Source organism: Dendronephthya gigantea, unplaced genomic scaffold (genome assembly GCF_004324835.1).
Source record: "Dendronephthya gigantea isolate DGI-Jeju-01 unplaced genomic scaffold, DenGig_1.0 000015F, whole genome shotgun sequence".
Taxonomy (NCBI): domain Eukaryota; kingdom Metazoa; phylum Cnidaria; class Anthozoa; order Malacalcyonacea; family Nephtheidae; genus Dendronephthya; species Dendronephthya gigantea.
This window is the reverse complement of record NW_021163025.1, coordinates 1,780,375-1,803,019: the sequence shown is the minus strand read 5'-3', so window position 1 is coordinate 1,803,019 and position 22,645 is coordinate 1,780,375. Positions and strand designations below refer to the sequence as shown.

Here is a 22,645-nt window from a genome sequence, read left to right as displayed (position 1 = left end):
GGTTTCAGACTGGTCATAATTTATAAAGGCACTCCGTAAATACGCGCTCTGTATGGGAGAATATGTAATTAACAAGAAGTGCTGTTGTATATATATTTTGATTAAGAAATAGCGCATGTTTTTCATATGCTTTTGGCGTCAATTCCTACGGCTTATTCACAACAGTGTGTCATCATAATATATCAAATATTGCATCTTTTCTATATATAAGAATAGATTTAAAAGAATTATGAAAGGTGTTGTTTCACTGCTTTTCTTTTTAACTATCGGTCTTCAGCTGTTGAATGCTATCCAAACAAGTTCAAGGATCTTGGAGCTCTCAATAACCTTCAAAATGATCATGACATTTTACAGTTTTAAGAAGTAGAGACCATTTTTTTTATTTTCGTGTATGAAATATTATTTGCATGCATGGAATTGCTGCCGTAAACTTGGGATATCCTGCATTTGAGAGCGACGCGAATCAATATTGGCGTCCACTATCCTATTCTTCCAAGTTGATCTTAAATGGCAGAAATGAACCATGATTATAGTTGTTAAATCAAATCCATTTCTCTGTTGAAACAACTCAATATCTCCTGAAATATACTTTATCAGTTACGGTTTGAAATTTACACCAGAGCTATATAGAATTCTTATAAAGAAACATAATCACAAAGTTTCGAGTGGTCTCATAAAAAATAAAAAAATATATAATCGACTAAATACTGCTGAATGGATTTCTATTTTGACAAATTTTCTAAACGCTGATTGTCTAAGATATGAACGGGAGACCACCTGGTTCTTAATGGAGCAATATACATGAGTCATCAAGTATATATGATTGGGGGAGGAACAAGCCTAAAATGATAACCCACAATCAAAAAACCTTTTCCCACGCTGGAGTTGACAATACTTTGTTAATATAGAGCAGGCAAATCGCCCGTCGGAAAAAGATGCGCACAAAAAAAAGATGGGTCGTCTGATTTTCTAGAAACTGCGTAGAGAGGTATAGATGGATCAGCGGGCAAAAGACGAACGGTTCAGCCAAGTTGTCACCGATAAAACGGCTTCCTTTTCTGGCCAAGAATGCAAGTTGAAAGTTGTCTTGAGTTGGAATCTGTTGGATGTTAATCTTCTGTAATTTCTCATTACGCAAAGCAGCTTTTTTCGTTAAATTAACACTAAACAATAGGGCTCAACAATTGGCGAAATTAATTTTACGCCTTGAATGATTACCTGACAATTTGTCCAATGCAAAATGCAAGAACAATATTACCCAAATTAGCGTATGTCGATGTACATATATATATTAGGAAGACGATGCAAAAAAGCAATCTAGTTTTCAAGTGTTCCTATTTGAAGACAGTCGAAGAGAATTGAAGAAAATTTCAAAATGAATATCACATCGGAATCAAATGCAGCTTGTTCAGCAGGCGCAGATAACGTCCACCAGAAACGCTGTTCCATGATGAACACCGAAATTTGCGTTAACATCAGTTTTCCTTCTGACGGCTTCGTGTTCAACCATAAATTGCTGTTTGGGGCGAGCGCCGTTTTGACGGTCCTCGTTCTACTGATGAATTTAACGACAGTTTTCACGTTCCTGCGTTCGTCCCGACTCAAGGAAAGAATTTCTCACTTTTTGATCACGTTGCAATCTTTATCCGACCTGCTTTTAGGCGTCGTCAACACATCGTTATTCACGTACCACCTGGCAAGCGAGATACACGGAGAACCCAGTTGTTTCATCGTTTTCGTCAGCGATAAGACGGGAAAGATCTTCATCGGCTGTTCGCTGACCTCATTATTCATGCTCAACCTGGACCGCTACGTCGGCATCTTACATCCACTGGCACATGAAGCAAACTGGACTAAGAGGCGCATGCTCGCCTGCGGCGCTTGCCACTTGCTACCCTGGATTGCGTGCTCATTTGCAGAAATGTATCAAAAAAATGTAAAATATTACTATAATGTTCATTTAACAGTGTATTTCATCGTAGTCGCATACATATACATTCGGATTTATTACACGGTCAAAAGTGGCCCTTTTCAAACGCAGTCTCGGGCTCGAGAAGTGCAGTACAGGGCAGAGACCACGAGCCCAAGTAACAGCAGGAGAAACATCCATTCAGTTCAAGCCAGAAATGCAGAGGTCTCATTGGCTGACAAGCAGAAGCGTCTGAAGGAAGCGAAGCTCGCTCGATCCTGCTTCATGGTCGTCGCTTGTTTCTTCCTTTGCTACGTGCCAGTCGGTTTGACCATTGGCTTGAAGTCGAAGATTCCAGGATTTCTAGGAAATGCTTTTATGTCGTGGGCCGTTCTAATATCTGCCAGCAATTCGTTCTGGAACTCTCTGATTTTCGTGTGGCGAGATCGAGTGCTGAGAGCCGAGGTTAAAACAGTCATGTCACAGTGGTTTTGCAAATGATGTCATGGGTACCAAAGTGAAACATGAACAAAGAAAGTATAAAAGAAGAAAGCGGGGTCAGCTCGAACTCTAGGCCGGACCAATTACCCAACCTTTGCTGGCTGGTTGGGAGTCTTTTACCAAATCACAATGCGCTATTTCACTTTGAATGCAAGCTTCTTTGAAATCAACCAGTCATCTTGCACCAGAAGATGCAGCGAGACAGGTTCCTATAATGTACACTTAGTACTGCCTAGTTACAACCTATAGTACAGTAAGAGTACCTAAAGCGAGCAGGCTGAATTTCATATTTTTGGGGACTCTTTTGCATGTTATGTTTTGCTTTAAGAAAGAAACCGATGTTTCTTTACGATAAGCTGACTTGAGTTGCAATCTTTTTACTGCGATATTGAAGTCACTGAACTGAACGAGTATGATGAAAAACTATATTGATGAAAAATTTAGTTATTTGAGAGGAAATTGCACGTGAATGACTGTAATATATAGTTGATAATTCTGGTAATTATATGTGATAATACTTATACTTTGTACAATTGATGCCGCCGCCAAGGGTGGTGGGGTTACTGGGGTACAATGTACCACTTAGAAGGAGGGGAGGGGGGGATAGAAGGAAGATATATATATATCGGCTTCCCAACCAAAACGTTTTGAAAAAGTGTAGGTTCCTATGTTATACTAAGACAGTATACAGTCATTATAAGAATGCAGTTAAATATTCTTTAATGTTGCATTACATTATACACTTCTCATATTCGGTAAATATAATTACATACATTTACAAATGTATATTCTTCTACAATTTCTGTTATAGAGTTTCATAAACACATATATGCATCCCAAAAATCACCAATTAGCTTTCAAATTCTTGACAGTGATCCGTCACATTCCCGGCCTCCTGCGGCTCACATCACCAGAAGCACGGATGCATTTTTTCCCGTTCAATCCTTCCACGCGTTTACACCTGTAGCCACAGTTGCAATCCTCTCGTTTTCTACACCTACGATTAGGTTGGCAGCCTTTTTTGTACTGAAATTATGAAAGAAATTATGTTATTGGCATTTTAGGTTTTAAAACATACTGATAAAAGCTGTTGTATAATAATTAAATAACAAAACTATCTCAGAACTTAACTGCCACAGAATTTTCAGTCAACTACAGCTATAGTGCAAAATTAAAAGACAAATAATTACCCTTCCAAACACCGAGGCATCCATCGTCTCTGTGAAAATCAGAAGCGCAAGAAAACACAACAAAAATTGAAATGAGATATTCCCCAACAACATTCTGTTCGCAGTTATGAAGACGTACGCGTCTTGAATTGAAAATGATCCAACTTCTCGTGATCCCAAATGCAATTTTCCTCTATAATCGGCAAAACGATGGAAAATATATATGATATCTGTAATCCACTTTTTTTAATTTCCCTTATCCGTTGGTAACCGAAAAATTTATTAATATATATATATTGCACCTTTTACTTAATTTAATACAAAACTAACAGGTTCTGATATTAATAGGACACTGGTTCTGTGTATATTTTGTGTAGCCAATAATGTTAGCTCTTACATAAAGCGATGCGTTTTATGCAAACATGCGATAAATTTCATTAATTTGCGAAAATTATTATCTTTCGTAGCCCACGCTATTGGGATAGAAAACATTTAATAAAATACTGAAATGAAATTTGTGAAACAAAGCACATATATTAATATAAGAAAAAGAAAAGTTACACACAAATTAGTTATACAAGATTTAACTGATCCATGAAAGTCATCATATAAATATATAGACGCGCCTAACAAGGTAATATAGTGAGGGAAATCTAACGTATTAATGTCGATAAAAAAAGTTTAAAAATGGATTTACGTCAGAATTAGCATTATTACCAATATGAACAATTGTTAAGCGCAAATCACTTGCATCGTCAGGACAACTTTTCATCACTTGAGCCTTTCAGGGTTCCTGAAAAACCCTAGCATTCTCCAAGCTGTTTCTGGTCATGAACATCGTCCGATTAATAAATTATCTTTATGTGGTTCTAGCGTTATCCTCAATCGATGTTGATGGACGTCTCTGGAGCGCACGCACAGGTAGGTAAATTTGAGCAAGAAGATCGTTCAGGTTTTCCAGAAAACATTCATACAAAGCATTCGCCAAGTAACTGATATTCAAACCACAATATCAGCTGAAAGTCCCAAGTGCATTTACTGTGAGCTACGCCGGTTTAGAGTCCATGGAAATAACTGATTTTGTACAAAAACAAACATTTGCCATTTTGACGAAAGTTTATCAAATAATAGAAAGAGGTTGGTAGGCCCTACCCCACGACTCCCCCCCCCCCATTCCCAGCTTCCCAACGATGAGAAAAAGCGCAGTTCAGAGAGACTTCCCTAGTTAATTTTAAAAAGCGCGTCTGGGGAGCGTGTATTTTGTAAATTAAATTATTTTTGTCATAAAGGAGGATGTAGTATCGATCGAATATGTAGAGGACCTACAAGTAGCTGCTATTGTAAAGGACATCGTCTACAATGCCTTGCCGTTCCTGGAGGAATATGGGGAATGAAGATCTACAAATGTACTGAAATATCCTATGCTGTCCCACTACATCATTCTTTTGGTGGATAAATTTTTTTGTTGAACTGACTAGTCGAAAATTTGTGATTATGTTTACTTATAAGAACTATAGCTCTGACAAAAAATTTGAAACTGAAATAAAGTTTATTTCAAGAGATATTAACTTGTTTCAATGGTTTCAAATGTGGTTTCAACCGAGAAATGGATTTTTTTTGACAACTAGTCCCACTCCTTTCCCGCCATTTCAGATCAAATTGATTATACTTTATAGCTGCAGTCGTTCAGCTTTCATAGTTGTTTATTCAAGATGATTTGGCGCCGGGTTTTATGAAAAAATTGCACTCAATGAAATATAGAAAGTAAAGCCTACTATATCCTGATATATCGTTGTAACTTGGGGAAAAGTTTGAGGGCATTTTTCGTTGTTTCCACCATAACTTGCTCCGGTTTTAATCCTTTGATTTTCGCTATCATTTCACACGATTTCTGAATAAATTTCGGTTCATTTCGAGCCTAAAAACAAGAACACGCGTTGATTTGGGCGGGAAAGAAGCATGCAGCTGGCGATGACGTGTCTTGGAATACGATTTCTCATTGGACGAGAGAACGTGAGGAAGTTTGTATTAGCCAATCACGTTGCGCAAGAGCGAGTGACGGTAAAAGTTCGCAATTCTTGTTTTCTGACTTTTCTGGATAAAATTAAAAATTTGTTGTTGTTATTTTAAAAAGATATATTGTAGTCATATCTTATTCTTACCTGTTTTTCGACCCCCAGAGCAGGACTGTCTGTCTCAAGCAAAATATTTGACAATGGCAGCACTTTTGCCAGCTTTTGCTTCTAATAATAATAATAAATTTATGAAAGGTGTTAGGTCAGTTGAAAATTTTAATTGAAATGACAGACAGTGCTATTTTCTACCTGTTCTGATCTGATGATACTTGGTGGAAAAGAAAAATAATATCCAGCATCAACACCCTGCATTGCCACAGATGGTTTACCATCGAACGCATGGAGCAATACTTTTGATGCACCATTTTCTTTCAGAAAGTTTATGGTTGGTCTTCCTGCTGATCTTGAATGCACATTTCTGTAGTAATGTTAAAAGATTTCACCAATTACCACTTACTATTAGAGCTGCTAACTGAGGCAGTTTCCACTCAATTTTAATTAGAATAGGTTTTCTTTAAATACAGGAACTGCACTTGTCCAGTTTTAAGAACTACGACTGGCATATAAATATGAATCCCAAGCACTGTAATTCCTGTGAGAATACTTACACAGGAAGATCAAGCTCTTTCGCCAATTCAATCTAGAAGAACAACAAATGTGCCAGTTCCATAAACTACCTGACTTTGAAATTGCAATGGAACAATGATTATTATCACTTTCACCTGCTTTAAAAATACTTCATATTGACCTTCTCTTAGAATATCTTTTTTATTTGGATCAAAGTATCTGGGTGTAAGGTCCAGACCAATCTAAATGCACAGGAGGATGCTTGAAATTTTTGGGTGCCGCTGATTGTTGTGCTTTATTGGAAGTGTTCAAAGACTCAAAGTTGTTGAAAACTGGAAGAACTCAGTATGGCAAATTAAAATTGAGTATGGCCATTAAGAACCAGGTGTGACTTTTCAGAGCTGCATGTACTGGATGTGGCTCCTTACCTCACCTATTGCAAATAACTTCTCTCTGTGCAACCTTATAAATTCCTCCACCCCAACAAGATCCTATACAAAAGAGACAAGCAGTCATGTTCACACTCATATCCACGCAGGTTCACACTGCCAAAAAATTCAGGCTGTAGTAAAGAAAACCTCAGGATTTGCTGGTCTTTGCTTCTTCTTGGGATCTCCTTGTACCGGGTGAATACCAAGGCATGGTGCCACAATGTCAGGAAATCTTATTAACATACAAATAACAACATGACCTTCCTCTGCCTGCAATATGGGAGGCCTCAGGCCTGGCATAAGAATGAACTTTGGATATTTCAATTAAAGCAAAGAAATAAATACCTTTCTGACAAAGAAATCACTTTTTCAAACTCACTCTTGAATTCTGTCACAGCCAATATAGCACCAACTCCAACCTTGTTGTTTAGAAGATAGGTTCAGATAGGCTATATGTTTCTCAACACATACAGTAACGGGTATTTTTGTACATGTCATTTCACAGTTCCTTGTTTTATACTTACTTCTTTCGCTTGACTAAGTACCACATCGATGTCCTAGAAAGATATAACCATTTTAATATAATTTACTATCTCCAAGCTATTTAAAGTGCTCTAGTACGAATAAGTGGCGAATGTTCTTCCAAAAACTTACCTCATCGAATTCATTTGCTGACAAATGTGCGTGACAATCTATATAACAGTTCATCTGTGCTATCAATATATATTTTACAGTGAACTCTACTATATACTGTCTATAGTAGAGTTCACTGTAGATTTAGCAGTGCCGCGGGAAAAGGGAAGCAATTATATCTTTTTAGATAAAGTATGAAAAAATATATCTCAAAAACCGAGAATATTTTCATGAAAACCAGGAGGGAGACGGACTCAATCTTTTCTACTCAAAAGGAACCATGTGATCCGCCATTTCTCGACTGCTTCCGCGGGAAACAGGGATTTAAATTTGTGGTTTCAAATCAAAATGTCTTCTGACTCTTCTCCTGCAAACAAAATGGCACGTTTGGAAATAAAAGAATTGCAAGTCGTTCCTTGCACTAATTCGCTGTACATCCAATCATCTAGGGTCACTTTTAAGCAAGTAAATACCTTGTTTTTGTTCAATACGTGGCTAGAATTTTCCTAAATCAATTTCACTAAAGCAGTGGTTATTATTTACATATAAAAACTGCATCAAATTATTTTTATTAGAATGGGATGAATCGAGTCTGGGATTACATTAGAGTACATGACGGGTAATTATGTTTAATTATGTAATTATCAACTTTCTAATTGGCCTCTTCTGCAAGACTGCAACACAAAAATATTTCAGCTGGTGAATCAATCAGTTCTCCAACTTCTATTTCCAAATATATACTTGTAGTTTCCATTGTTTAGTGTATATATTCTTCTCTACAACACGACTAGACAGGCATTTGTCTTGGTAAAGCAGTTTCGGCCAGGTAAAGTAAAAGTAAAACCATAAACACAGCCTACTGAATGCCTTTGCCTGTATTCAAAGAAAATCCACATATTTTTTTGTACACAAAGCTCTCTACATGACAATAAACCGGGAACAGCACGTGAAGAAAAATGATGTACTACACAAGGAGAATGTTCATACAATAGATAGCAGAGTACCGTACACTGCACCACCAGATTGCGGCATCTCGTATGAACTCTGTGCTGGTATCGTTGACAAACAAGCAAGTCTACAGGAGATTGCAAAAGAGGAAGCATATGAAGAGTGTGGTTATGATATCCCATTGGCGGACATAAGATATGTTACGGCATGGAGGGGGGACCTTGGCATAGCTAGTAACACCCGTACCCTATTCTATGCCGAGGTCACAGATGGGATGCAGATACCAGGTGCTGGCGGTGGTAATTCACAGGAGGGAGAACAAATTGAATTATTTTATCTCCCTGTTGGTGATTTGAGTGCCTTCATGTATGATGAAAATATTGCTAAGGAGTCATCCCTTCTCTTTGCTTTTTCTTGGTGGAAGGAAAACATCCAGAAAGCTGAAAAATCTTGAATGAACCCAATACAGCGCAAAATCCAAATTTAAACAATCGTTTAAGACAAATTTATGCAACTTAATTTAATTAATTATACCTTTTTCAAATGTCTTGTTTTTAAAAATATTAATAAGTTATATATTAATTCTCGATCTCTTAAATTATTATCTTTATAACAATATATACATGAATTCTTGAATATTTTCTTATGGAACTTTACCTTTTGCAATGAACATTCCCACATATAACAACAATGCGTATAATTCTAACAATCTGAATTTCTTTCATTTAAATACTTTCCTTTTAAATAACAGTATGATGTGAGTATCATTCATTAATTGTCACAAATTGTATCATTGAACAGACATTCCTCAGCCTGTGGTTAAAAAGAATTTGGGAGAAGGCATAACTTCAGACACTGCTTTAATCATTCTGGAATATGCATGTAGTACAGGACCAGGGCTTTTTTCAAAGGTTCTTTCAAATGCAAATTTTACAAACCTCCTCAAAACTTGTTTTGTGAATATCTTGGTATAACTTGATAAGTGCCTCAGGCAGCATGACTTTTGTAACATAATCCAAATACTGGTGGATAAGAAAGTTTCAAGAAGTTAATCAGTTAAGAATTTAACCTAGGAGTGCTACTGCATGAGAAGCTATTAAACTATATACCATATATTGATGCTCAGTTGGAATGAACCTTCAAAACGACTGAAATTTTATTGTGTATATGGTGGAGATAGAGTCAGAACAAATTTTGAACTCGTAGCTTATGCTATAATATTGTAATCTAGCTGAAATATGTTGTATATTCTTTAATAACTAACCTTGCTGTCTCTATAGCAGAACATGGCGACCAGTGATGACATAATACATTCATGCTGGTCTTCATTAAAGTGTGCCATTCCAACTTGAAAATTCAGGTCATCTGGATCAATTAAGACACAAGCAAGCAATTGTAAGAACCTCAATACATTTACACTGGAAGCCTTTCCAGCATCTTGTTATTAGAAATGTCTGGGATTATTCTTACCTCGATATTTTCCACCTTTTTTGTAATCCTCGTGTCTTTGGCTATAAACCTATGGCAGGAAAATGAGATTAGAAATTTCAGTGGCACATGACTCTGAGTCAAAATTAGGTCACCAAAACACTTTCTCAAGCATATACGGTACATGTGTAGCATGCACAATCATGCAGCACATATATACTATCTGATCTGACCTCTCCTCGAAATATTGTTCTCAGATAGTCTTCCATTTGATTGATCAAGAATTTCAAGTGATCTTCCTGCAAATCCTCAACTTTGCTAATCAAAAACAAAATGTGAGATATCCAAACTGAATTACATGCACATGAGCGTCAAGTCTCTGGCCTAAGATCCCCGTACACTAGAAAATGTTCTCTGGAAATTATTGAAGATCATTTATTAACCCCCAGAATTTCCCTAATTCTATCCCACATACCATAATTTTTGGACATAGTGAAACCAAGCTAGCCCAAAATGACCAACCTGACATGATTTAAGCCTGCTGGCACTTGCTCAAGGTCAATGACTGCAGTAATCTTCGCCCTATTAGCTGCTCCACCAAGTACAGATTCAGTTAATGGACTATTATTTTTCTCCAGGAATGAATTATTCTCAACAACAATAATCTGTCCTTTGTGGGACACTGGCGAAGCTTGCGACTTGGAGTTCTTCTGGTATGAGGGTATTTCAGTTAGTGCTACTCTAGACTTTTTTGCCCTGAAAATGAAGGTGACATATTAGGGTAAAGTTCTGTGATAATTAATAGATCTTGATCTCAACCAATATTTTTGAAATACTGTACATTTTTCTAAGGGTAGTTTTCTTTCGTTTAACAGATGATGTTTGCAAGATGTCAGTCTGTTCATTGAAGTAACTGCTTGTCGCTGCCTCTTGTATTTGAATGTTTTCTTTCACAGGCTAAAATGAACAATTAAGGAAACTCAAGTTAAAATTTGGGAAGAAATGTATCTCGATCCATTCAGACTGGTCACAATAAACTGAGAAGCACATGCACCTTAATCTGACGTTGAACTATGTTGACTTGATCATTTTCTGATTTGGTTGTGGCAGGAATTCTTCTCACTTCCACTTCCAAAGTTTCATGAAAAATGGGACAACTTTTGTAGCTCACTAGAAATACCAAAAAGGCCAAAACTAAATTTCATTATGGTGACAAATATCCATGCAGGCAGATCAAAAAGCCATTGAGTAAAATAAAAATTGAATGCTTACCATTTTTCTCCTTGATTTTTCTACCATGCAAACAGAAAATCTGCAGTAAAAGAGACAAAAGAGGTTGCAAAGTGTAACAGTGTCTGAAAACAGTATATTTTACTAATTTTAGTGTAGAAGAATAATAAAGAAGATTACACTCTCAGGCTTTGTGGTGACATAATGTTGCCCTGGGGTAGAAGATCTTCTTTTAAAACTGTATCTGACTGTTAAATCCCTCGCTAAAAATGATACATACATGATATTCAGTTTTACACAATGCTTAATAATTAAAAATTTATTTAGAATATGTTAATATAATCAAATTATAAATGCTGTCCTACCTGACTCAAGTTTCTTGCTATAATATTGTTTTGCAAATGAATTTATTCTTTTCACCATAACTTGTTTCAAACTATCAACAATTGCCTTGAACAAAAATTTAATAAGAAAACTGTGAATAAGATCCTTTGAAAGACTCTACTAGTTACGATGAATAAATAGTAAATGTAAATATTTTACCAATAGTTTATCTTCTTTAAACCATTCATATGATTTCTCAGAATTATTTCCTGGTTCCGCATTTGCTGAACTTCTCTGGCCTGTTTCGTCTTGAAGGTATATGTTCACCATTAATAACTGATGACCAACCTGTTTGATAAATGGTGTTTCAGGATTTGCAATTAAGGGTTTCATGTACAAATCAGGTTTGAAATCAAGTGAATCTACAAAGGTATCACCCTTCAGCATATCTTAGCAAAACTGCAAAAGATCGCCAGGGCCCCAGGCCACTTCAGCCGGCTCAGGGGGAGGTTCTTACCCCCTCTGCCCCCTCCCCCCTGCTCAGTTTGTAAACTCTTCAGGCTTCAACCTAAGGCAATTGCCATCAACAATCTTACCATAACAAGGCGCATTATTCTCTTGCTTGCTCTTAGAATTTCTTTAGTCTTTCCAATCTCTGCAATATAAACCTGTTTTTCCATAATTCTTTTCTTCACAGTTCACAGTAACTTTGCATTTGTCCCACAAATATCCATTTACGAGTATTCCTTAAAGGTTTTCAACACATTCCACTTCCAGTCCCTGAATACAACTCAAGTCTCGGCAAACGTGAACATCGCATTCCATCAAAAAAGACATAAAACTACTTCACCCTTGTCGACCCTTTTCATCCTTGAAAATTATCCCGACTAAATGTCCGTATACTTTGACAGAAAACCTCTGTATAAACGGGAAAATTGGTGCGAATTTAAATCAAAACAAACCCCTGCTCAACGCCGTTCTTACAGACGATCATTCTTAGGCTAAAAGGGAAGAAAACGGCTGCAAAATATTTGAAAAGAAACGCAATTGAACAAAAGTTTAAATCGCCATACTGTATTCAGCGTCCTCCTCGGGCACAGGCCCCCTAAAAAAAGTAATTCAAAAATCGCGCCAAATTCTCAATATTGGCGGGTAATAATTGAACAGTTAAATATTGACTGACAACAAATTATCTAAAAAAGGCAATTATTTCACCTACAGGAATTTGCATGCATCATCACCAACAATCAAATGGACATAAGCATGGCGAAGAATTACGATCACTTGTTCAAAGTCCTACTGATCGGCGATCCCGCTGTGGGAAAAACGTGTATTTTATGCCGATTTGCCAACGACGAGTTCAAGACGACCCATTTATCTACTATAGGTATGTACTATTTATTGTTAATACACACTTCAGACCAATATCGCTTGGGTATCGTCGAGTTTTTGGACAACTGATCTAATATGATCTTGTATTATTTTGATCTTAATCTATATAGGCATCGATTTCAAAATGAGAACTTTTAATGTCGAAGGCAGCAGAATAAGAATCCAAATGTGGTAAAGTACATTTCATAAATAAATAAAAAGGATTATGCAAGTTTATGTACAATTTAATAAATAGTATCTTTCTAGAACGAGTCACATGCGTATTATAAAGTATTTACACTAGGCTGTCAAATTATTTTCAAAACTATTTAATACAAATTGATGTAGGTTCATATTTATAAGACTAAACATTTGTGTTTTGATTTTCTCTGTGACACTCGGTCTATTTTGTGGTTATATTTCTATATCCAGGAAGAAATAAAATTGATTTACACTTATTACGGCGAATGCGTTATAAAAAATCACCGTAAATCAGAGCATATTGACGGAGGTGTTGAAAAGCTAATTGGTCATTTTGTAAATTAGATTTAGTTACAATGTTATCCTGTTGTGTGAGTCAAATAATTATGTCATCTACCAGGAAAAAAATTATGACCTTTTGAAAAAATGCCGTGACTCTCCGTGGTAATACGTGGGATGACTTGTGAAACTCACAATGCAAGTCTCCCACTGACATTCTAGTCATTTTTTTAATGGAATTCTACTGTTAACTCACTTTACTGCCAGGTGCTTGTATGATATTTTTATCAGTTTTATTCAAGCTTGTGATAAACTACTTTTTCTAGGGACACAGCTGGTCAGGAAAGATATGAAACTATCACCACACAGTATTACAGAAGAGCACAGGTTAGCACCGAACATTGTCTCCATAAGTTGTCTATGTACCTTAGTAACCTTACTGGAGAAAACCATTTTTGTAGGGGATAATGTTGGTATATGACATCACAAGAAGGAAAACATTTGACAATATACAGAAATGGATACATTATGTGGAAGAAGTGAGCATTTCTGTATCTATCTTAATTCACCCATTGAAGTGAAAATTGAGTATGACATTGATGAAAGATGTGCTACGCCATTTATTCTTTTAGCATGCTGGTAGCGAGGTGAAGACCCTCATCATAGGAAATAAATGCGATGTTGGTGAAAACAAAAGACAAGTTTCCTATGGGGAGGGAGAAAAGGTATGTCCTGGAAATTGGGGATTTTGTAAGGCTTGTGTATTAAATTGTAATTCAATGACAATTTTCTTTGTTGTAGCTGTCACAGAAATATGGGATACCTTTCTTTGAAACAAGTGCTTACTCAAATGTTAACATTGAGAAAGTAGGTACCCACAATGATTGCAGAGCTATAGGTCTATAGTTTACTATGGCAGACAATGTTTCTCGTTAATTATTTGGCTTTTCATATGTCCAGGCCTTTGCAGAAATGTGTCAGTTAATACTGGGTCATGTTGACATACCAGTCAAGGTAAAACCAATCCTAACTTGGCCAAACTGTTTCTGTTTTATTTCATACCCGCCTGTTCATTGCATCTACTTTATCATTTTCTTCTGCAGAATGGTCGTAAACGGTCCGAAGCAATCATTCTTGCACCCAAACCACCAGACAGTGAAGAAAGATCAAGTTCATCTTGCTGTTCATTAAGCTAAAACACTATAATAGTGACTAAAATGATAACATCAAATTTGATGTAAACTGACTGTTGTAAATAATGCATTTCAAAATAATTGAACCTTCCATGGTTCCAGATCTAGGTCCTGTTTTGAGCAGGGTACGATGGTGGATAGCAAAGGTTCTTGTATCAACTCATGGAACCTTTGGTATCTAGGGTACATTTAGGGCTACGAAACACTTCAATTTTGTGACTTGTTTGCCAATAGTAACTGTTGAATCAAATGCATTGAATTGTGCAAACAAGGATGCATTTTATTTCAGAAGTTTATCAAAATGATAATATAATTTAGTCTAAGGTTGTTGATATTCAACCAGTAGAGACAATTCCATTTTCATACATTTTGAAACTATTCTGTTAACTGTGTGTTGTGAGATTTTAGAGTACTTGAAATCACCAAGTGGTTGAAAACCGCAGACAATTTTGCACAGCATGCAAGTGCGTATAATCTACTACAATACAATTCAATAAAAGCTAAATTATTGTCTGCCTATGAGCAGTGGTCTAAATCGTGCTTAGAATAATAAAGAATTTTCAAAAGTGGGCTCATAAATGGAGTGAGTGGGCCATAGAAAAGAAGGGGTTTAAAATAATCTACAATGGTTTAGCAGTTGACAAGATTTAAACAGTCGTATAGCCGGCATAAATACAATATTTATTATAGCCTGATAATTGTATGTTTACATAATGCAACAGTTCTCAGGGGGCATTTGAGTTGGGTCCTCGTCTTTTCCCAAAGGTTTGAACAACGTTGACAAAGCGTCGGTTGTACTGCATGCGACGTTTGGCCCGACCTGTCCTCTTCTTTTTCTTCTCTTGTTTGTCAACCTGGATTGAACAAAGAGAAATGCTTGTAAAAATGATGTTGAATGTTTCACAAGCTTAACACCTCAAAACCACAAACTATTATTATATGATATACCTTGGGTGTTTGACCTTTAACTTTGCCAGCACGAGCCAAAGAACCGTGGACCTTTCCTAAATTGATAACATTTTTAAACTAGGTGCATTGTGCCTAGATGATATCATAATATCTATATTACATGAAATTAGGCAGAGATGTTACACTGATTTATATAGGAGAGAGGGATGTCAAAGGTAATGTAAAAACGGCAGCAAATGCATCAGGTTTCACATCTATATGATGTGCATCACACAGTTCACACCATCACCCTGTCCTTTATCCAAATCTCAACTAATGGTACATTATATACATGTATATATAGAACTATATATGTATGCTTGGTTTTTACTGGTGGAATGAAGATCAAGCCTAAGTTTGACTGACATATACATGCCTTTGACATAAAAGTTGTCATTTACACAATATTAACTTCTTAGGACACATAAATAAGACACTATTTAAAGCCCATATTTTCTGATTCAACAATATACCTCCAAGAACTCGCCCGACGACGTTCAAAGTACATGAATCGTAGATGCCACATTCAGCCAAAGTGGTTTCACCTTCTAAAGGTTTCCCACCGAATGACAACACTTGATCTTCAGAAGAAATACCCTCCAGATCAGTAATTTGATGTTTCAATTCATCGACGGTCAGACATTCGTCTACCGACAAGACGCTTAATTCAGCGCCCCGAATAAACAGCTGCATCGCTTCGATTGTGGACAAAATCTATACAAAAACAACCAGGAATTAACGCTTAACCTTTTGCTGAGGAAGTACTTGCGAAAATGATGAGAAAAACACAAATATTCTATTAAAAACTAACCTCAATTACACGTGATGGTGCAACTAGAATTTTAGAAAGAAAGAGGAAGCGAACTGCGCATGTTTAGTACTTAGTCCCGATACCCGAGCACTGGACTGAAAAGAACTGGAAAACTGGAACGCTGCCCAGTCTTCTTTTCACAGCGCTCTCCATGACGCAACGAGGGCTTGCGGAGAACGGAACTGACGCGGTTTTTTCGCTATTTTTGAATCTTTTTAAAAAACGGTCAACATGCAAGCACTAGAAACATCTTTAGGTGACGTAAAGGGTGTTCTCCACTGGGTCTTACTTGTTACAATAAAGATTGTGAGAAAAGGTTGGACTTGCCTGAAGTTCTCGAAAGATTTAATTAAACATATTACCACCAAATCAAATGCAATTGATGACCTCGTTTGAAAACAGATTTCATTCTTTCTGGCATTGAACAGTGTTCCGGGATTTTAACCCAGAGGCCAAACAATGCATTCAAATGTTGTTTGCATTTAAAATATAGTGGTTTGTAACTTTGTATATCGTGTAAAAGGGGAAGCAAATTTAATACTTTTGTTTGGCCCCACACATGGACACTGTTTTTGAAGCCAAACGAAAAGGAGGGAAACCGGAGTGCCCGGAGAAAAACCCTCCTGGTGGTCTGCAATATAGCCAATCACCAGGCTGTATCATAGGCTACCGTAATACTGCGGTCCGAATTTGATTATTTTGGTTTTGAAATTATGCAATCGCGAGATGGAATGGGACAGTAGTGTCCCCCCCCGGTTTACTGCTTCACGCTCAATGTTCCCCCCCGGTTTACTGCTTCACGCTCAATGTTCCCGCGTAGTGATTCCCGCGTCATATTTTGCCGGCTGTCAAACGCGTCAGTTTAGTCGCCATGTTGATTCGCCATATTTGATTCTCGCCATGTTGTTTTTTGTCATGAATATTTTTAGGCAGTTCCGGCGTTTATATTTCAGTAATTTTTGGTTATTTCAAAATATTCGTCTGACAAATCCCTTAAATTTCAATGCATTTCCGTGGGGAGATCATGCAATAAACCCCAGGAACAGGTCATTCCGATTAACAAGTGGGAAGCAATGTAATTTTTGGGTTTTTTCAGACGATCCTGGTGGTCTAAAGCAGGCTATTTTTAGGTGAATTTAATTGTACCTTCTTTAATACCTTTTAATTTCCAACTGCGCGCTTTTATGAAGGACATTTTTTCATCATATGCGACTGCTTTACTGGAACACTTTTGTTCTCAGAAAGTTTGATGATATTTGAATAAAATGCGTGTATTATGTCATGGATTTGCATATGCAACTCAAAGCTCGTGATTACGTCAATATATAGGTGAATGATGTGTAATTAATTATGCCTCACACTCAGTCCCTTGCAATTTTGAGCAAGGAGAATTTTGATGAAAACCGTGAACACGATTGTTGAAATGGCAACTTGTTTGTGAAATGTTGTCAAGGGAAACTAATGATTTATCGGAGAATAATACCGAAAAATGGAAAGTAACTCATTGTATTCTCAAATTAATGATCACTGGTGAAAATTCTCAAATGTGAAAATATGCAGCCTAAGATTCGCCGAGTGTGTGGTTAAACTAGCAAGCTGTTTCGACAAACACATCATGAATCAGTGTTATTCTTTCATTTAAAACGACACGTAGACAAGATCACTTCTAATCTCCTCATAAAATCATTCTCGAGGCAAATGTTTTCCCAGCCCTGGTGCTTTGAACATTAAGAAAACACAGAAGATAATACCCAATGTACGGGGACTATAAAATTATTATATTAGAAATACTCCCGTTTTGTTACAAAAAGTGATCAGGGTTGCTCCCCTAATACTTAGCTTTAAAACGTCGACCATATTCTTGATTTTTGGATCATCCACCAAGCGACATTTCTTTCTTTTCGTCTGATCAAACAACGTGATAAGGGAGGGAACCAGTCCGTTCTGCGCATGTGCTGTGTAAGGACCCCTCTTCTAGTGACCAGAGCTGACAATCCTGTTGAATTGTATTCGCATACGCCATCATCCTGACTCTGACAACCTTCGAAGACTCAGAACTAAATTATCAAAAAAAAGTTTAGTACGTTCAATACGGCTGTTTTTAAGTTCTTGTTTCGAGTGAGTTATCAGCTGTTTTTGTTGTTCTATATATCATGCACTCATTCAGGTATATTGTTGGTTGTTGTTGTTAACCGTATTGATCTTCGTTTATATCCAGTCATGTTGTCTTCAGCATGCAGGGCACACCCTCACCCGACGCCCAAACCACTCCCACAAATGGGGGGGGAACTATATCTGCATTTACTCAATGTTCAAAGCAACCAGTTGAAATCACAGGGTGGAACGACCGAAGGAAACCGTGAACTTAATATTGAAGATGAGGAGAGTAATAAAAGTTGATCGAGTCTATGCGTGTGAAATAATTGCGAAATACTTTTTCGTTCATACAAGAAAAGCAACAACTACAGTGAAACGCTTTAATGTTATGAAATCAAGCTTACATGTCCTATAATTTGATTGCAAGGATTTGAAAAGTTCAATTTATCTTCTATCAAAGATTGTGTTGTAGCAAAATCATGTGTGGTTACCGTTGTACGGTAATTTAGTGTAATGCAATATTTTACGGTAAGAAAAAATCTATCCTAGATGATTAAATGTCCTTCAAAATTTCCGCCATTTTTTGCCCAACGGCGTTTATATAACATATATATCCGCCTTGGTTTTTAGATTGCACCGGATGCTGAATTAGATCCGACTTTAACGCGCATGCGCATCGCGCCAACCATCGCGTTACTGCTACGTCATTCATCTTGAAAAGCTATCATCATACTGGTAGCTATCATGCACCGTACACATTAAGATATACAAATACATACGACTTAGACCACCAGGCGATCTCGACTCCAGAACAACTAATAATACCATTCATGCACGACTTCCTAACTTCATGCATTCGTAACTTCTACGAGAGTTCTGAAGTCGACATCCATGCAACAGCAATACCTATAGTAGCTATAGTATAAACCTGTACGAGCTTCTTCTTCATTTGACGTGGCCACTCCATCATCGACGCATCTCTCTAATAGTATCTCCACAATCCAAAGGTCACACATGCGTAGATTAATATTATACTCCAGTATCCACCCTGACTATCTCCACCCAACTTGATATTTTTCTTCACCAATCATCGATACACATCCTGCTATTCCACTTGTAGGCTCCTGGCTTTGTGGCTGTGGAGAGCTCGCAAAGTCACTCGCGTCGTACGCAAATGTAAAATTCTTATGTGAAAAAGGTTCTTATGTCTAGCTTTTTAGGCGAAAATCATCTCATGGAAAGCGTAATTTTTACCAGCAATCAATTTATTGCAACTTATTTCATGAATTGTTGCCATACAGCCAAATTAACTATGATATTTTAATATATAGCAAAGCTTTACTTCCGTGATTGATTTTTATTCGTAGCATGAAAACTGACGTGCACAAAACAACACTGAAGTTCGTTAATTCTAATCCTCATGTTGTCAAAATAAATAAATAAACAAATACGAGAAATATAACTCTGATTCTGTGATATTGCCTTTAAATGAATTGCCTTTAGTTAAAATACGCGAATTTTCCCTCTTGACGATGAAATTTTTGAGACAGTGAAATCGTAATCCGAATCAACAATCAATTTATCGCAAATTAGTTTGATAACTTTTACTCATGCATGCAGCCAAACATGCTTATGTTTTAGTTCAAAAGCTTGATGCTTGATTCAAGCTTTGTTTATTTGAAACAATCGTGTCGACAGACAGCAACACTCAAATGTTCTCTCCTTTTAATTTCTCATGCATCTCGAGTTAAATTTTGAGCGCTTTCACAAGCGGCATTTTGCCTATTTTCCGCCTGTTGAATTGATCACAGGAAATACAAATGAGGGGCCCCTTTCATCTGTATTTTCCGTGCTCAAAATCAAAGGTTGGTCCATGCAACTTTACTGTAAAGCAAAAATTGAAAAATAAGGATTGAACGAGAGTGCATGTGTATAACGTCGACACAATAATGATTTCATGAATAATTTTGGTTTTTAAAGCCCGGCAAATGAACTGAATTGAGGAATTATTCATCGCTCAAACTGCAGGATTTATGAGCGCAATTTTTAGAATTGATTTAAGTGCATTTGCATTCATTTAGTGAGTAACTTATACAGCGATTTAGCCCTGTAAAAAAACAGATAAAGATCATTAGCCATTTCGGTTACTAGTATGAACTATAAGTTTACTGGCTGATAATATGTGTAGCAAACACTCGGTTTTATTTTAGAGCATAAAGGATCGAGTTTGAATGTTTAACGACAGGCTGATCATTTCAAAATTGCGAGAAAAATTCAATGCAAGCAGTTTGCCGGAATACCTTTGTTTAATTTACAGCAATTAAGGCTTGCGACGAGTTGTTCAAATTTCGGAACTTTTCCTGGACGATTTTCTTTCTAAAATAAAGAAGAACATTAACACCAGTAACGTCAAACTTTTACGGAAATCTAAGAGCAAAATCAGCAAGATTTAGGGACGAGATTTCGACTAGAACTCAACTGAGACAACTATCGGCACTTGCTAACTGGATTTGGATATACAATTATTGTGAATATATAAAGAAAAGTATTTAAACAACTTTGCCGTATAATCATTGAGCTAGATTCTTTGGGACAGTTTGTTTAACAGCTCTTTGAACTGAAGTCTTTGATACTAACCTTTTCTGCTCAAAATGTACTTCTTTCTCGAAGACGCCTTGACTACAGTGAAGCGTTTTCTCAAAAACATATATGTTTTATAAGTGTTTGACCAGTACTTCAGTTGCCCCCGCGTGGTACATGCATGAATGATGCTGGTCTTTTATGGGTCCAATTTAGCAAATTAAATCTAGGTTAGGCCCAGTTCATGCGTCGCATTTTCGTCGAATGCAATTCAAACAATAGATAATGAGATGATAAACCTGAATATTATCATCTCATTATCTGTTGTTTGAATCCGCGGCGCATTCTACGCGACCAAAATGCGTTCGTTTCCCCAAATATTTTGATATGGATAACCACGCTGTTTTAATGGTCAAATGCTTGTCCTACGTAAAGTTGCAAGCATGTTTCGTGCTCATATACAAACATTAAACAGTATAACCATGCCTTGGTTATGATGTCAAATATTTTGATATGGATAACCACGCTGTTTTAATGGTCAAATGCTTGTCCTAAGTGAAGTTGCAAGCGTGTTTCGTGCTCATATACAAACATTAAACAGTATAACCATGCCTTGGTTATGATGTCAAATATTTTGATATGGATAACCACGCTGTTTTAATGGTCAAATGCTTGTCCTAAGTGAAGTTGCAAGCGTGTTTCGTGCTCATATACAAACATTAAACAGTATAACCATGCTTTGGTTATGTCAAATATTTTGATATGGATAACCACGCTGTTTTAATGGTCAAATGCTTGTCCTATGTAAAGTTGCAAGCATGTTTCATGCTCATATACAAACATTAAACGGTATAACCATGCTTTGGTTATGATATGAAATATTTTGATATGGATAACCACGCTGTTTTAATGGTCAAATGCTTGTCCTAAGTAAAGTTGCAAGCGTGTTTCGTGCTCATATACAAACATTAAACAATATAACCATGCTTTGGTTATGATGTCAAATATTTTGATATGGATAACCACGCTGTTTTAATGGTAAAATGCTTGTCCTATGTAAAGTTGCAAGCATGTTTCGTGCTCATATACAAACATTAAACATGTTGTTTCAGTTTGACGTTTGTGGAATTTTTGTTCAATTTAGGAAATTCCAGCTTCATGGAAATTTCAAATTTGAAAGTGGTAGCACTGCCAGTAGTGATGACCAACCACTGGTAGGAACCAAAGATCTGGCTCTAAATGTAAGCCAGTATTACCAGCATAAGATGTCTGCTTCAACATGTCTCTCCATGTTACGCTATGTGAACAATGTTTGTTTCAAACGGAATCCTTTAATAACAAATATTTGCCTGTCTTGTTGCATGACTGGTTCGGCAGATTACATTGCACAAACTTTCATTCAGGGTTATGAAATACTGGATACCAAAAGGACACGACATATGGTAACGTACAGTTGTACCACAGCACCACTCTGGCATTTATGGTACAATATGGTTGATCGGTATATCAAGCCATCGAAAGCATGGTTGAAAGTTGCTCTGGACCTAACAACTGTCACACCATTAGACTATATTGGTTTCTTTGCCGTATTTAATTATGTCAAAGGCGACACAGTTGAAGAATGTATAACGGAGTTGAAGCGAGTTTACTTAAAGGCACTAATACCAGATGTCCTTTTTTCACCATTTTTAACCTTTATGGGGTACAAATGGATACCATTACATTATCGCTTTCTATATTTTGAATTTCTGGAACTAGTTTGGGACACATTTTTGTCTTATTTGAAATATTCAGGGAAAGATGAGGTTAAACTTATAGAGACTTCCAACAGACATAAGAGTGGGTCTGTGCAAGAAGTGGATTGGTTGCATGAAGCGCTGTTTGAATAAAATATCATAATTGAATAAGAGGTTATACTAAGTATATCACGGACACCATTGCATACAATCA

General features: G+C 36.7%; 5 protein-coding genes across 6 annotated transcripts; 2 read left to right on the top strand and 3 right to left on the bottom strand.

Annotated features, from left to right (window-relative positions):
- Window positions 1-5,156: 5,156 nt before the first annotated feature.
- On the bottom strand, window positions 5,157-7,834 carry LOC114519897 (putative deoxyribonuclease TATDN3). 2 transcript variants are annotated; one of them, XM_028540070.1, is made up of 11 exons: window positions 7,759-7,834; window positions 7,307-7,652; window positions 7,177-7,209; window positions 6,998-7,071; window positions 6,800-6,884; window positions 6,650-6,712; window positions 6,377-6,463; window positions 6,263-6,294; window positions 5,904-6,072; window positions 5,742-5,822; window positions 5,157-5,497 (listed from the first exon to the last, which is right to left on the bottom strand). In XM_028540070.1, exons 2-11 carry the CDS (start codon window positions 7,358-7,360, stop codon window positions 5,354-5,356), a joined length of 822 nt encoding a protein of 273 aa, XP_028395871.1. In that variant the 5' UTR covers window positions 7,361-7,652; window positions 7,759-7,834; the 3' UTR covers window positions 5,157-5,353. The 2 variants fall into 2 exon arrangements, with proteins under 2 accessions (XP_028395871.1, XP_028395872.1); XM_028540071.1 differs by lacking the exons at window positions 6,377-6,463; window positions 7,759-7,834 and having other exon boundaries at window positions 7,307-7,574.
- Window positions 7,572-8,868, top strand: LOC114519899 (uridine diphosphate glucose pyrophosphatase-like). Its single transcript, XM_028540072.1, has 4 exons — window positions 7,572-7,750; window positions 7,861-7,904; window positions 8,047-8,111; window positions 8,200-8,868. Exons 1-4 carry the CDS (start codon window positions 7,634-7,636, stop codon window positions 8,685-8,687), a joined length of 714 nt encoding a protein of 237 aa, XP_028395873.1. The 5' UTR covers window positions 7,572-7,633; the 3' UTR covers window positions 8,688-8,868.
- Window positions 8,869-8,901: 33 nt separating this feature from the next.
- LOC114519896 lies at window positions 8,902-12,304 on the bottom strand. Its single transcript, XM_028540069.1, has 13 exons — window positions 11,812-12,304; window positions 11,435-11,563; window positions 11,257-11,341; window positions 11,072-11,154; window positions 10,934-10,973; window positions 10,716-10,831; window positions 10,503-10,618; window positions 10,184-10,417; window positions 9,895-9,979; window positions 9,704-9,752; window positions 9,498-9,598; window positions 9,172-9,255; window positions 8,902-9,046 (listed from the first exon to the last, which is right to left on the bottom strand). Exons 1-13 carry the CDS (start codon window positions 11,893-11,895, stop codon window positions 9,005-9,007), a joined length of 1,248 nt encoding a protein of 415 aa, XP_028395870.1. The 5' UTR covers window positions 11,896-12,304; the 3' UTR covers window positions 8,902-9,004.
- A 72-nt stretch (window positions 12,305-12,376) lies between these two features.
- On the top strand, window positions 12,377-14,813 carry LOC114519900 (ras-related protein Rab-8A-like). Its single transcript, XM_028540073.1, has 8 exons — window positions 12,377-12,602; window positions 12,718-12,778; window positions 13,393-13,453; window positions 13,528-13,605; window positions 13,699-13,791; window positions 13,868-13,933; window positions 14,027-14,080; window positions 14,170-14,813. The coding sequence occupies exons 1-8, from the start codon at window positions 12,467-12,469 to the stop codon at window positions 14,260-14,262; spliced, it is 642 nt and encodes a 213-aa protein (XP_028395874.1). The 5' UTR covers window positions 12,377-12,466; the 3' UTR covers window positions 14,263-14,813.
- Window positions 14,814-14,917: 104 nt separating this feature from the next.
- LOC114519901 (ubiquitin-like protein FUBI) lies at window positions 14,918-16,107 on the bottom strand. Its single transcript, XM_028540074.1, has 4 exons — window positions 16,019-16,107; window positions 15,681-15,921; window positions 15,208-15,263; window positions 14,918-15,113 (listed from the first exon to the last, which is right to left on the bottom strand). Exons 2-4 carry the CDS (start codon window positions 15,898-15,900, stop codon window positions 14,985-14,987), a joined length of 405 nt encoding a protein of 134 aa, XP_028395875.1. The 5' UTR covers window positions 15,901-15,921; window positions 16,019-16,107; the 3' UTR covers window positions 14,918-14,984.
- Between the last annotated feature and the right edge of the window lie 6,538 nt (window positions 16,108-22,645).

Excerpts from the sequence above, each read along its gene's own strand:
- LOC114519897 (XM_028540070.1), bottom strand. The coding sequence starts at position 7,360 with ATGAACTGTTATATAGATTGTCACGCACATTTGTCAGCAAATGAATTC. Across the intron at positions 6,073-6,262 it reads AAAGAGCTTGATCTTCCTGT|AAATGTGCATTCAAGATCAG; the intron begins GTAAGTATTCTC and ends ACATTACTACAG. Across the intron at positions 5,823-5,903 it reads GTATCATCAGATCAGAACAG|AAGCAAAAGCTGGCAAAAGT; the intron begins GTAGAAAATAGC and ends TATTATTATTAG.
- LOC114519899 (XM_028540072.1), top strand. The coding sequence starts at position 7,634 with ATGTCTTCTGACTCTTCTCCTGCAAACAAAATGGCACGTTTGGAAATA. Across the intron at positions 7,905-8,046 it reads TACATTAGAGTACATGACGG|TGTATATATTCTTCTCTACA; the intron begins GTAATTATGTTT and ends TCCATTGTTTAG. Across the intron at positions 8,112-8,199 it reads GGTAAAGCAGTTTCGGCCAG|CTCTCTACATGACAATAAAC; the intron begins GTAAAGTAAAAG and ends TTGTACACAAAG.
- LOC114519896 (XM_028540069.1), bottom strand. The coding sequence starts at position 11,895 with ATGGAAAAACAGGTTTATATTGCAGAGATTGGAAAGACTAAAGAAATT. Across the intron at positions 11,155-11,256 it reads TAGCAAGAAACTTGAGTCAG|CGAGGGATTTAACAGTCAGA; the intron begins GTAGGACAGCAT and ends TATCATTTTTAG. Across the intron at positions 9,980-10,183 it reads GCAGGCTTAAATCATGTCAG|CAAAGTTGAGGATTTGCAGG; the intron begins GTTGGTCATTTT and ends GTTTTTGATTAG.
- LOC114519900 (XM_028540073.1), top strand. The coding sequence starts at position 12,467 with ATGGACATAAGCATGGCGAAGAATTACGATCACTTGTTCAAAGTCCTA. Across the intron at positions 12,603-12,717 it reads GACCCATTTATCTACTATAG|GCATCGATTTCAAAATGAGA; the intron begins GTATGTACTATT and ends TAATCTATATAG. Across the intron at positions 14,081-14,169 it reads ATGTTGACATACCAGTCAAG|AATGGTCGTAAACGGTCCGA; the intron begins GTAAAACCAATC and ends TTTCTTCTGCAG.
- LOC114519901 (XM_028540074.1), bottom strand. The coding sequence starts at position 15,900 with ATGCAGCTGTTTATTCGGGGCGCTGAATTAAGCGTCTTGTCGGTAGAC. Across the intron at positions 15,264-15,680 it reads CGTCGGGCGAGTTCTTGGAG|GAAAGGTCCACGGTTCTTTG; the intron begins GTATATTGTTGA and ends TTATCAATTTAG. Across the intron at positions 15,114-15,207 it reads TTAAAGGTCAAACACCCAAG|GTTGACAAACAAGAGAAGAA; the intron begins GTATATCATATA and ends TGTTCAATCCAG.